Source organism: Rhizopus microsporus (genome assembly GCF_002708625.1).
Source record: "Rhizopus microsporus ATCC 52813 unplaced genomic scaffold scaffold_3, whole genome shotgun sequence".
Lineage (NCBI taxonomy): Eukaryota > Fungi > Mucoromycota > Mucoromycetes > Mucorales > Rhizopodaceae > Rhizopus > Rhizopus microsporus.
Genome location: NW_019671918.1, coordinates 1,541,872 through 1,553,948, shown reverse-complemented (window position 1 = coordinate 1,553,948; position 12,077 = coordinate 1,541,872). Strand labels below are relative to the sequence as shown.

At 39.3% G+C, this 12,077-nt stretch overlaps 6 protein-coding genes across 6 annotated transcripts; 1 reads left to right on the top strand and 5 right to left on the bottom strand.

The window, feature by feature from the left end:
* Positions 1–25: 25 nt before the first annotated feature.
* RHIMIDRAFT_235048 (uncharacterized protein) lies at positions 26–435 on the bottom strand (the record flags this gene model as incomplete). The annotated part of the gene is made up of 2 exons (XM_023608289.1): positions 26–364; positions 421–435. The coding sequence occupies 2 exons, from the start codon at positions 433–435 to the stop codon at positions 26–28; spliced, it is 354 nt and encodes a 117-aa protein (XP_023469417.1).
* Positions 436–634: 199 nt separating this feature from the next.
* On the bottom strand, positions 635–997 carry RHIMIDRAFT_235047 (uncharacterized protein; the record flags this gene model as incomplete). The annotated part of the gene is made up of 1 exon (XM_023608288.1): positions 635–997. One exon carries the CDS (start codon positions 995–997, stop codon positions 635–637), a length of 363 nt encoding a protein of 120 aa, XP_023469416.1.
* Positions 998–2,190: 1,193 nt separating this feature from the next.
* On the top strand, positions 2,191–5,468 carry RHIMIDRAFT_92203 (uncharacterized protein). Its single transcript, XM_023615875.1, has 7 exons — positions 2,191–2,537; positions 2,624–2,782; positions 2,838–3,080; positions 3,137–3,209; positions 3,263–3,386; positions 3,434–4,581; positions 4,633–5,468. The coding sequence occupies exons 1-7, from the start codon at positions 2,276–2,278 to the stop codon at positions 5,345–5,347; spliced, it is 2,724 nt and encodes a 907-aa protein (XP_023469415.1). The 5' UTR covers positions 2,191–2,275; the 3' UTR covers positions 5,348–5,468.
* On the bottom strand, positions 5,413–7,484 carry RHIMIDRAFT_198361 (Phosphoacetylglucosamine mutase; the record flags this gene model as incomplete). The annotated part of the gene is made up of 9 exons (XM_023606283.1): positions 5,413–5,542; positions 5,594–5,902; positions 5,959–6,107; positions 6,160–6,444; positions 6,498–6,653; positions 6,709–6,913; positions 6,982–7,166; positions 7,224–7,341; positions 7,390–7,484. 9 exons carry the CDS (start codon positions 7,482–7,484, stop codon positions 5,413–5,415), a joined length of 1,632 nt encoding a protein of 543 aa, XP_023469414.1.
* Positions 7,485–7,795: 311 nt separating this feature from the next.
* Positions 7,796–9,664, bottom strand: RHIMIDRAFT_198571 (SPRY-domain-containing protein; the record flags this gene model as incomplete). Its single annotated transcript, XM_023606299.1, has 7 exons — positions 7,796–7,953; positions 8,011–8,122; positions 8,367–8,392; positions 8,501–8,653; positions 8,710–8,902; positions 8,985–9,448; positions 9,499–9,664. 7 exons carry the CDS (start codon positions 9,662–9,664, stop codon positions 7,796–7,798), a joined length of 1,272 nt encoding a protein of 423 aa, XP_023469413.1.
* Positions 9,665–9,955: 291 nt separating this feature from the next.
* RHIMIDRAFT_235044 (SET domain-containing protein) lies at positions 9,956–11,735 on the bottom strand (the record flags this gene model as incomplete). Its single annotated transcript, XM_023608287.1, has 3 exons — positions 9,956–10,916; positions 10,979–11,051; positions 11,120–11,735. 3 exons carry the CDS (start codon positions 11,733–11,735, stop codon positions 9,956–9,958), a joined length of 1,650 nt encoding a protein of 549 aa, XP_023469412.1.
* Positions 11,736–12,077: the final 342 nt, after the last annotated feature.

The window sequence follows — 12,077 nt, the reverse complement described above, 5'->3', positions numbered from 1 at the left end:
ATCCTGACGTTGTTGGATTGATGTTCTATATAGCTGATTTCTGTAGTGATTCTTGTACCGTCTGCTCTAGGAATGTTGCTTGTTCTTTTGAACAAGGGATGATACGAGTTGGTGTGGTTGAAAGTGGTGGAAGTTTTTGAAAAGGAGTTTTGAACCCTGTTTTGATAATGTTGTTGAGCCAGTAACTGTTTGAAATTTGAGTCCATTTTATAGAGTACTGGCTTAGCCATCCACCTACTGGCTGTTGTTTTGCTGAAGAAACGGACCTTTGCTTTTGATATTGACATTGTGGTTTTGTTGCCATTGTTTGGGGTAAACACCGGGTTGACTTTTGGTGTTGCTGTAGATGCTGCGACAGTAGACCCTGTCAAAAAAACGACAGAGGCCTGCCGCGGAAGCTAGAGCTAGATTTTTTAGTACTGTATCTTTGTGCATTATTTAAAGCTTTTTGCGCAGTATGTTGCTGAGATATGGACGCTTGAAACTCTGACAGCTCCATAATATAGTCTTGAGGATCCACATCAATTGCTCGGAATTCAGAATTAACTGACTTAAACGCGATATTTTTCCTTGACTACGTTAAAGCGTTGGTAGCATGCATCATTAATTTTCTGATAACCGAAATCATGTACAATTATCTTTGTATGTTGGGATTATTGGTTTCCAAACTGATTTCATGTGCTAACAAGTCTAATGGCCTAAAAGCTGCTGAGAGGACATATTGGTGGTGTTTTAACATTTTGTCTTCTCTTTTCTGGCCTTGACTCATATGGTTATATGCATCTGATACTGTAGATGGTGGTCGGTAGTTAAGCCCCTGGATTGGTGGGTATGTGCTTTCTCTGTTCGTCCAATTTAAAAACGGTTGTATTTCTGCAGAAGGGACCCAATCGTATTGCCGTCTGGTTTCAAAGGAATATAACTGATCTAAATATACCTCCTTATCATCCATATCATTGCTGGTAGAGCCTGATTGCTGCTGTTGTTGTTGTTGCATAGCTGCAATATCAGCGTCAGTAAAGTTGGATGTTTATAAAAAAAAAATAACAATGAAGGCTGATTCAAATTAAGCGACAAAGACCAAGCAATAAAAAGAAGATCAAAAAGCAAACGTATTATATTCAAGACCATATTTATTCTATCATATTTTTTAGGTCAACACTACATGCACCAGAAAATAAGCTAATGCTACCGGCGCTTAATTGAGGCGCTACATATGGAGTCATTATACAACAAGATCGAATCGTTGTTATTCCGGGAAACAACCAACCAGGTAATAGGTAATGTAAAAGATGCTATATTGAATATAACAGAAGCGAAGAGCATTATTGGTATCAACAGAAGAAAATCGTCGGTCATTATGATTATTCAAAACATACAAGGCTTGTTCAAAGAAGATCAGCAAGATATAGGTATAATTGGCAACGAAAAGCTAAATAGTCAGTCGTGGATGGATTCGTCATTCAGATAGCTTTTTTCCTCGATGTCTTGCCATGGAAAAAATGATTTAAAAATCTCTGTGCCTTTCGTTAAGAAATCATTTGTAAAGAAATTCTCTTGATTAAATTGACATCTATTTTTTTCAACTGGTAAAATTGAGTTATTACTTTTATAATGAAAGTATGAAATAGCAGCAACAGAGTCAATAGTATCATGCTGAATTTATAATATTTCTATTGCTAAGAGAAGCAATGTATAGGCTCATGATATGTGTATTGATGATGAAAACACCTTACTGATCAGTTAAAAATTGTATTGACCAGTTTCTTTTATTTTCAAACGCGAAACACTGTGAAATAGCAATGTTGCAAGAAACAAACGTGCAATTGAAACAAAATCAAGGCACTTTCGAAAGCTTCGCCAATTCTTAAAGCCTCTTAATATACAATATTTGAAAATAAACTTAGTAAAGTGCCCACGTCTACAGTAAACACCGAAAGAGCTATCCAATACATCAAAGTAAGAGCCAGCGTCTCAAAAGCTCCAAAAGGTTAACGTTGAAGGCTATTCATGATGCAGGTAAAGCAGTAAAAAACCAGCCGATCGCTTACAAATCATTATGTATGGCTTCTCCTAACTTTACTGCTGGCATTTGTCTGCAACAAAACCTGTATTTCCTTTAATGTTTAAAAGGCTTTTCTTATTGGCTGATCGTCCGGATAAACCAAACGGCAACTTCAAAACGAGATTAAAAACTAAAGCCAGTTTTACTCTTTGTCTCTCTTCTCAGGGGGAGGACTTTTTTTCTTTTTCTTTTCTATTTTTATTTGTAAAAATGTCCATTGCAATGCAGAAGCATCGGCAAAAGCCGTTGAACACTGCAACTGTTGTTAATCGGTCATTCAAAGGAATCTCATTAGCTTGGCTGCTTATCTGTGCAAGTACCTTCTTGGGCATGTACCTTTCTTTCTGTCTGCACTACCGCCTGCCTTCCCCTACAAACCAATTTGGCTTTAGTCCAGAGACGAGTCTATCTGAATTTTCTGAAAAGAACGCAATAGAGACCATATCCTATTTGAGCGAAACCATCGGTTACCGTAAGTTTAAAATAGAGAGAGTTTACCCATAACCTATATAACGTATGTATAAAGGAACTATTGATTGATACGTGTGTGGTATATAGGCATTGTTGGCACAGTAGAAGAACAGCAGTCTTATGACTATATCAATCATGTTATCCAACAATATCAGCATGAGGCAAAAGGAATTCCCGGGTCTCCAAAGTTTGACATTTGGTTCCAACAAGGCTCGAGTTCACATCGATTTGACATTATGGATAAGAGTAAGGAAGAGAAAAATAACGATTAGCTAGTGTGTTGATATATCTGTTGTATTAGTGGTCCTGAAGGCATATACCAACGTGACAAACATCGTCGTTCGTCTCTCCTGTCCTATCAGTCCTGAACATCCCGAGGATCGTTCCTGTGAGAATAATGCAATTTTGTTAAACGCGCATTTTGATACAACCCTAGGATCGCCTGGAGCAACAGATGATGGTTCAGGTATAGCTGTCATGATGGAACTCATTCGGGTCTTGAGCAAGCGGGATTGGTCATCTCATAAAAATGCCGTTGTATTCCGTAAGTAACAATACACCCTTCCTTCATTCGGTATCTCCTTAACACGTCATGTGTAGTGTTTAATGGAGCAGAAGAATCTTTGCAAGATGCATCGCACGCTTTCATTACTATGCACGAGCTTCGAAACACGTAAGATCCATCCATCTTGTTTATATCCCACTAACGAATGGGCTTTCATGCAGAATTCGCTCAGTTGTAAATATCGATGCTTGTGGCACAACAGGTAGAGAGATTTTATTTCAGGCTAATTCAAAGGAAATGGTGGAAGCGTATAGACAAGTGCCTTATCCACATGGCACCGTTATGGTAATTTATCAGAAAAAAGATAAAGATAAAGACTAATTAGATAATAGGCAAATGATGTGTTTCGTACTGGCTTGATTCTATCAGATACAGATTTTAGACAATTTGTGCAATATGGAAACTTGACTGGTATTGACATGGCTATTTATAAAAACTCATACTTGTACCATACCCACCTTGATATCCCTCGATACCTCGAACCTGGTGCCATACAACATCTTGGTGAAAACACATTAGCCATTGTGAATTATTTAGCACAGAATGCTTCATTAGAAGATATCAAGCCTTCAAGTGAAGTTGTCTTTTTTGATTTCCAAGGCCTCTTCTTTTTCGTCTATACTTGGGCAACCGCGTATGCGCTTCAAATGTTCACTGTTGTACTAGCTACTGCTTATTTTGGATATATCACCTTAAAGACACACCGATCTTCTCCCTATCGTTCTGTATCCTCCATTTTGATTTCTTATGCCAAGTCCACGACATCTGTTTTTGCAAGTATGATCAGCGCTCTTTTATTGCCTGTTACCGTGGCCCTCCTGATCACCTCTGATATCTTTAACCGACACATGGCATGGTTTAAACACGAATGGTATGGCGCTCTCATGTTCAGTCCTACTGGCCTTGTAGGAGCTTACGCTATCCAGTACCTGTTCTATCAACTACCTGGACCTGCTCACTTTGATATGGAATACGGTACCTTTAACTCACTTATGCTCTGTTTCGCTATCTCCACCTTCCTCTCTACCTTGACAGGCGTCGCAAGCTCATATATCTTTTGGCTCTACTGTCTTGTCTTACTTGTCGCCTGTGTGATGAACGAATGTCTACTTCGTCCGACACCCTCCAAGATCTATCTGCCTCAAGTAAGCCACGTCACCTATTTCATCACCAGCTTTGTCCTGGCTTTCCTTTATGCAGACTACGCCTATGCCCTGGTAGATCTCTTTGTGCCCTTGACAGGTCGTATGGGTGTAGATACCCCCGTGGACGTGATTGTTGCTGTTATCTACGGTATGATCGTCTTTATGATATCCATTCCTTCGATCGCACATGTTCATCGCTTTGGAAAGGCGGTGATCAAGAAAATGGTGATCATCTTACTCTTGTTCCAAACCGCTGTTTTGGCGGCTGTTTATATCGGTGGTGGTACTTTTGGCGACTGGGCTTTTCCTTATGACGAATTACACCCAAAGCGATTGTAAGTAAACTTCTTTTATTCATAGTTTGATAACTGACATGAGGATATTAGGTTTATTCAACAGCTGAAGAACTTAACCTCGGGCGAAATCACTGTCGGTGTAGCTCAAGCAGATCACGGTCCTTACATTCAAACGGTTGTTGACACGCTTGAACATAGACTTGGCGTAAAGGCAGAGACTCGTCGTGCACCTGATCATATGAACGACTGGGACTCGATCTATCCGTTCAGCGCATTCTTGGGAGGATATCGGTTCGATGTGGAGCCTTATATCCGTTCGACAGGTAACTTTACCGAACAATCCTTGGTGGAGGCCTTACCTGGCCCTTTCCCGGAGATGAAGGTATATAACGATACCTTTGATCCTCAGACTGGCATTCGCTCTTTCTCTATTGTTTGCTATGCGCCCACGTATACCTGGACTGTGGTGGCCTTTGATGGTCATGTGGTTGATTGGAGCATTCAGGACGAAGATCCTCTGCCAACGCCTTCCCATTATGTCGTTCGTCACGTCAGTGGATATGGAAATGATGGATGGACCATAGACTTGTCTTTCAAGGTGCCTGAAGAAGAATATGAACAAGCATTAGAAAACAAATGGAAAGTGCGTTTTGAATTTACAGCATTAGAAAAGGAAAGCTTTGCTGGGCGAGGCGAAGAGCGCTTGATTGGTAACGTGGGCATCATGTCTGTGGTAAAGGAAGCATTGCCTATCTGGACCTCAACTACTTGGCTTAGTTCAGTTGTAAAGGTGTGGGAACTTTAGATTTAAAGAATAAAAAATATATATTTATATATATATAAAAGGATGCGTTTTTATTTTTATTTTTCCTAAGGACGTGTACCAACACCACCAGCACGGTCATAGACAAGTTGGGCTACCTTGAAGGCAAGATCGTCTGTTTCAGCTCGTGTAGCAGCTTCAGCATAGACTCTGACAGCATCCTCTGTACCAGATGCACTACAAAACAGGTGTTAGCCGCGTTTCTGTCTTTTTCTTTAAATAGCTTACCGAACAAATGAACGACCATTGGCATATTTAGCGACAAGAGCATCGATCTCGGCTTGAAGTCCCGCAGGTTCAACCAACTGACGTTCAGCATTGGTTGTCTTGAAGATGTGTCTGTCTGAAACAACTACTTTAACAAGACGGTTGGGAAGGTCGGTGTATGCCTGATCCCATTCTTCTAAGCTCCATTGAAGGTTAGTGAGAATAGCTTCGACCAAGAGCATGTCAGAAATGGCATCTCCAACTGTCTGGTTGATAAGTTCTGTTAAAGCTCTAAGCTGTGTAATAGCTTGGTTTTGGGCTGGTGATTCACTAGAGATATCAAATGAATATCTTTCAAATTAATATACATATACACTTGTTCTTACGCTTCAGCAGTATTAATTGTGCTCAGGGCATCAGGACTAAAGAGGACAGTACCGTGTCCATTGGCTTCAAAGTAAACACCGATATCATATTTTTCAGCTTCATGATGAAGATGCTTAACACCAGTAGATACGCATGAAACAGGCACTTTCTTTATAGGGTAATTAGTTGGAGTGTAACAAAAAAAAAGAAAGAAAACTTACCAAAACTTTAGTGAGGTAGTTGGTCGAGCTACCATTGGCATAAGCTGTTTGTACGACACCCACCTTGATGGAGTCTATACCGGCTTCATTAAGAAGGTTTGAGATAAAGTGAGCAGCAAGACCAGCAATCTTGTCACCGTCCAAAAGCTTGAATGTGCCATCAGAAGCAACATAATAAAAAACGATACGGTCAGCATCACCGTCAAAGGAGCAGCATCTGTCACCAGCAGCAATGGTTGTACCGCCAGGGGCACGTTGTTGTGTCTTTACAAAATCGGCACCACACTAAAGATTAACAATTAGCTTCAGCTTTTTAGTCAACACAGAGGACTACTTACGTTCTTATTGAGTTGGCCGAGAGCAGTAATTTGATCGTTTACGATATCGACGGCCAAGATATCAGATGGGATATACTTAGTAAATTCACGAAGCTTGGGAGCACCAACACCATTAGCACAGTCCACGTGTAAGGTAGATAAACGCGCCTTTCCTTTCTGTATGTCGACGTAATGAGCAACCAATGACTTTTGTTTGTATTCATATACTTACGACAGCAGCAATGTATGCATTTGCCAATTTCTTATAGTATCCTTCCTCTGTTGGCTCTCCATAAGCGTCACTTGTGCCCTGTGTGTTGATGCATCGAACGAGATAATGAAGCATGGGTGTTGTCTTTAAGCCAAAGTTGGTCATCTTTGCGCCTGCAGCTTGAAGGCCATTCTCGAGACATTTGACCAGTTGAGGGCAACTAGGTCTATTTGAAAGTCTGAATAAAATCCCCAAGCAAGCCTCTCTTTTTTTTTTTTTTTTTTTTTTTTTTACCTTGTATCATGTGCATAAATAACAGCAGCAGGTGTTTCTAAATCGATCTTGTTGATAGCAATGATTTCATTAATAACCTCGACCAAGTTATCACCAGAGACAGCATTAGCAAGCTTAGTAGCATATACTTCCCAAGACTGCTCGAGCATCTCACCACGAGGGTCAACAAGTTTGACACCATTGTCCTATAGTATACGCGCGTGTGTCAGTATTAGTAGTTGAGACATATAAAATAGTATTACTTCTTCAGGATTATGAGAAGCAGTGATCATCACACCAATAGTGGCTCCTTGAAGCTTCTTTGAACGTAAAGTAGCCAAGATGGCAACTTTATACATTACGGAACCTAACACGTCGGCCCTGAAATGTGATTAGTGTAAAGTAGTTGTAAGAAAGGTTTTTACTTACTTTGTTCTAAAACCAGCAGTACCATAAGTGTATTTATATCCTTCGACTTCGATAGGAATAGTGTTTTGTTTAATAGCAGCTAAGTCGAAACTCATTTTGAAGATGAAAGAAAAAAGTTAAAAAAAGAACAAACAGTGAAGTCCTTCTTTTTATAGCCATCAAAATGCAGGTGTTTTTTTGGGGAATAGAAACTCAGTTGTCAAGCTATTCTCCTCTTCACTACTTTTTTGCTACTTTTTTCCTTATCCTTTTTGATTTAGATTTATTGAAGCTTATTCTATCTTTATAGTTTATAAAGGAGAGAAAGAGATAGACAAGTGTTTGGGAGTAGCAATAGTAATAATAACGGTATTAGTATTAAAAGTCAGCTCATACACTCTATTCTATTACATGTCAAAGAAGAGAATTAAGGCATTTTTATTTTTTCCATATGGTTCATATAATAATCTTCTACTTTAACTAGAGCTGATGTACCATCTCCTTCTATAGCCAGCATTTTATTACTTAGAATAAGCTGTCGATAAATGCGTTCCAAAGCAGGTATCTCTGGTTGTTGAAGAAATGCTATATCCAAAAATAAGGCTCCCTTTTTCTTTTTGATTATTTATTTATAGAACTTACCCAGAATAGCAGCATTTACTTCTGTAGCTAATGCATCTCTTCTTGAAACACTCATTATATGTGATACTGGACTCGTATAAGGATCGTGATAAGCCAACAATGAGAATATTTCCTAACATTAACCATCATGACTATTCAGTATTTAACACTATAATGATATAACTTACCGTTAGGCTCGCCTTTGTCTTATCTGATTGATCCAGCTTATACTCCTCCTGCAGTTGTTGCCCGTATTTCATAACACGTTCCAAGGATTCCGCGGATACATCCTTTTCCGATTTCTCATCAATGTCCATCATATGTGCTTGATTTTCACTGTGCTCGTGTTTGGTGTGCTTGGAGCTTTCCAAATTCACGTCTTTCTTTTGGTTTATAGATGAAGCTATTTCAGCATAGCTTAATCTTCTCTTCTGTTTACTAGGTTTTGGCATCTCTCCGAGCTCACTACATTCAAATGGCGATTTTCCGTTCTTTTTATGTGTGTGTTCACAGTATTCTCGCATCATCTCCACAAATTTACCACATTTTAGCATTAATTGAACTGATTTACCGCGTTCTCCTTGATCTAAAAGCTTTGGAAAGTGTTGCTGAATTAATCTAATTGCATCGTCTATATCTCCTCGAATAATAGCCGATCGAATAGCTACAACAAAAAAGGAGTGTTCATTACACCGTCTTTTTCTTGATTTCGGATCTTACCTGTTCGTTGTTCCATTCCGGTTCCGCGGACAGTGACTGTATCTTCTTGATCTGTATCCGATATACTCTTTGTATTCTTAACAAATGCAAATGCAGTCTTGGTGTATCCATGGTGTATCAAGTAAGATAGAACAAGTTGATTGAGATCATATTCTGTATACGGTGTTCTATCAATGGATTGTCTGGATATCATCTGTTGAATGGATAATACCTTTTGATCCTTTTTTTGAAAAAATAAATGAGACGAATTCTTGTCCTTTCCTTCTTTTTCTTACCTTGATATACTGTTCAATATCAAACATAAATGGCTCATGTCCAAAATTGGTTGTAATCTTTTCTCCGGTCGTACGCAATCCAACAGACGGATACAACGGTTTACTCACATCAATCTGCTTGAACGCTGTGCCCAAAAACTTGCCATTCTTTGTATAAAAGGCTGACCTATCTGCAAAATTGACGCCACAGCCAATGACATCTCCGGTTGTAAAGCAAGGACCATAATTTTGTCCAATGCCAGAACCAGCAAATGAGTGGCCATCGTCCCCATGATACCCCCAAGAATCTACGTCCCATCCGGGAAGTCGTTCTGTCTTGTTCTCTGCACAGCAAAATCCAATACCGATATATCCATCCTCTCCCTTGGATATCACTTTCATCTCATAATAGAATATACCACATTGAGGTCGCATAGGAAAGTTTGATCTTGCTAGTGCTGCATGTGTCTCTTGCTTGCCTGGTCCTAATATATACTTAGTTTCTCCTTTTGTTTGTTACAAGCGCAAAGTGTACCGATATATGTCAATTCGATGCCATTACTGCCAACATCGATATTTTTTGATTTGTCTTTTGAATTCCAAAATGTAGGTAAACGCAAGTCAAGGTTAACAAGATCGTGTTCTTGTTTGTCTTTTACTGCCGTAGTTGATTCTTGTGTTGTCTTTTGAACATGTTGCATCAGATTGTATTGCTCAGTGACTAAATTTCCATAAAGTGTCAGTTTAAGATAACTGGGATATTTGGGTGGAGCCAAAGACCAATGAGGTGGAGATGAGGTATTGGTCTTAATCTTTTGACTACCAAGCCCCGGATAGAGCAGTGCAGGGAAAGCTATATTATAAGTGGAGGTCATCACTATTGAGGAAGAAGAAGAAGAAAAAACACACGTGATACGTCATGATTATGCGGTTTTAAAAAAGTCTCACAGTGATTTATGCATTATGTTACACATCTTGACAGCAGTGTTTTTTTACACTTTTATTTGGTTCATCGATTGCTGAATATGATGCACCTTGGGATGCGATTGACCAAAGACCACGGAGCGTATGTTGAGAGCTTGTTGAAAGGCATGACGTGCTTCCTTTAACCATTTCTTTTCCAAGATCACACTCGAACATTCACTTGCCATCTTTTGACAGAGCTCTCCTAGATTTTGCCAGTAATCAGACAGTTCTGACGTATTACCAGGTAGACCTCCAATGGTAGCGTACTGTTCTATAAGTGATATAATCGATTTGTTTGTCTCGATTGCTCCTTTCAGATTGCCGTTATAGCGCATACAATTCATCAGTGGAATATACGAGTTGAAGCGAAGTGAATGCAAGGGATGTAGTTTACCTTTTTCTATAGTTGCATGTTTGGTCAAGCGCTCTAATTGCTGACCTCCAGATCTAAAATCGCGCTTTTGACGAATATGTGTCATACCCGCCGCGTAGCTTTTCTCTGCTTCTCCCAAAACGGTTCGCAGTTGGTCTCCCTCTACTTCATGTCTACATGCAGCGCATTTGAAACTAGGTTCGGTTGATACGCTGAGCTGTCCTTTTAGTAAAATGTCTATATTTGTTGGTGGTATGATGTATACATCCTTTGCACACTGGTGGCAAACAATACCAGAAAGTAAGCGGTCCACTGATTTTTCCATAGGACTGGTACATCTCTTACACTTGCACCAAAAATGTTTGGTCGCTAGCAGTTCCTGTCGTCTTTCATCTCTATTTGAGTAAATGTCGATATAACTAACAACCAGTTCTTCATCTTTTTGAACTGAACGGATGGTTCTAAAGGCTAACTGGCCATTGGGTAGTCCAACAAATGCTGTGTTTGGATTACATCCATGGTTGAAGAATAATGCACCCAGAGGGAATAAACCAAGGGCAACATCTGTATTTCGCGAATGGTTGTCACCTAATCCATGAGCATTCGAATTGATCCTTTTATCGTAATGCATTAATAAACATAACTGCTCTTTGTACGTATTTTAACTTTAAATTACCTGCAAGCAAGGGCAACCATATCTTCAACTGGAATTCGCAGAGATTCTGGTAATTCTGTTGATAATCTTTCAGCTGTGGCATAAAAAAAGAAATAGGTCAATAAGAGGGCTAACAATAAAATAATCGCGACAAGGACTTACAAGCAGCTGTGAGAACCTGCTTGAATGGAGCAGGCGCGCTTTCAATATGACTTAGTAAATCTTGTACACACCAAAAGGGCGTCGCGTCTGAAACATGATCTTGAGAATCTAGCTGACGACGAGCAAGCAGTAAGAGCATCAATCGAAGTAGATCAATCTCAACATCAGTAGCATGAGCAATTGCTTCAAGTTGACCAAAAGTACTGCAAATCAGCTCATGTAGAGCGCGATCCTTATCCAAACATGTCTTTGAACAATAATAAGAAAGTGGACAATGAGCGCATCTCACTTTGTCTGATGACAGATCTGCTAGACAAGTGTGGCAGTTTTGGTCAATAAATTCGGAACGAACAACGAAAGCCGTGGCTGTCTCGAGACTGACGGTAACACCTTCAGGTAATTCCCTTGCAGCAACAGCATGACGTCCCTTTGCTTTTGTATTCTTTAGTTGAACTGGATAGTCTGTAAACGCCTTTTCATAAAATGGATTGATGGTCTCCGGTACGACGGTCTTCTTTTTGTTCTTTTTCTTTTTGCTACTTGGTTTTTCTTCGACTGAACAAGAATTGTCTAATGTCTCGCTTAGTTTGGTTATTTGCTCATCAGCGAGGGCCATGATTTTTTTTTTTTAAAAAAAAAAAAAAGGAAAATATGTCACAGAAATGATTCTTGAAAGTAGTGAATATATTTTGAATAATGGGAACATCTATGATATTGTAAAGTAATATCTTTTTTGGACATTCGTGCTAATGAGTATATGTCATTTTGTATACTGGACAAACATTGTTCCAGAACTTCATCTGAGCAGAGATATATCTATGAGCACTATATGCTTATGTACTTGTTTACATTGATGACAGCATGATATGAACAGAATAAATTTGTTTACATTGTAAATATATAGAATCTATCATTAAATTTAGCTCCCCCTTAGTTTCTGTTACTTTTTGTAGAAAGA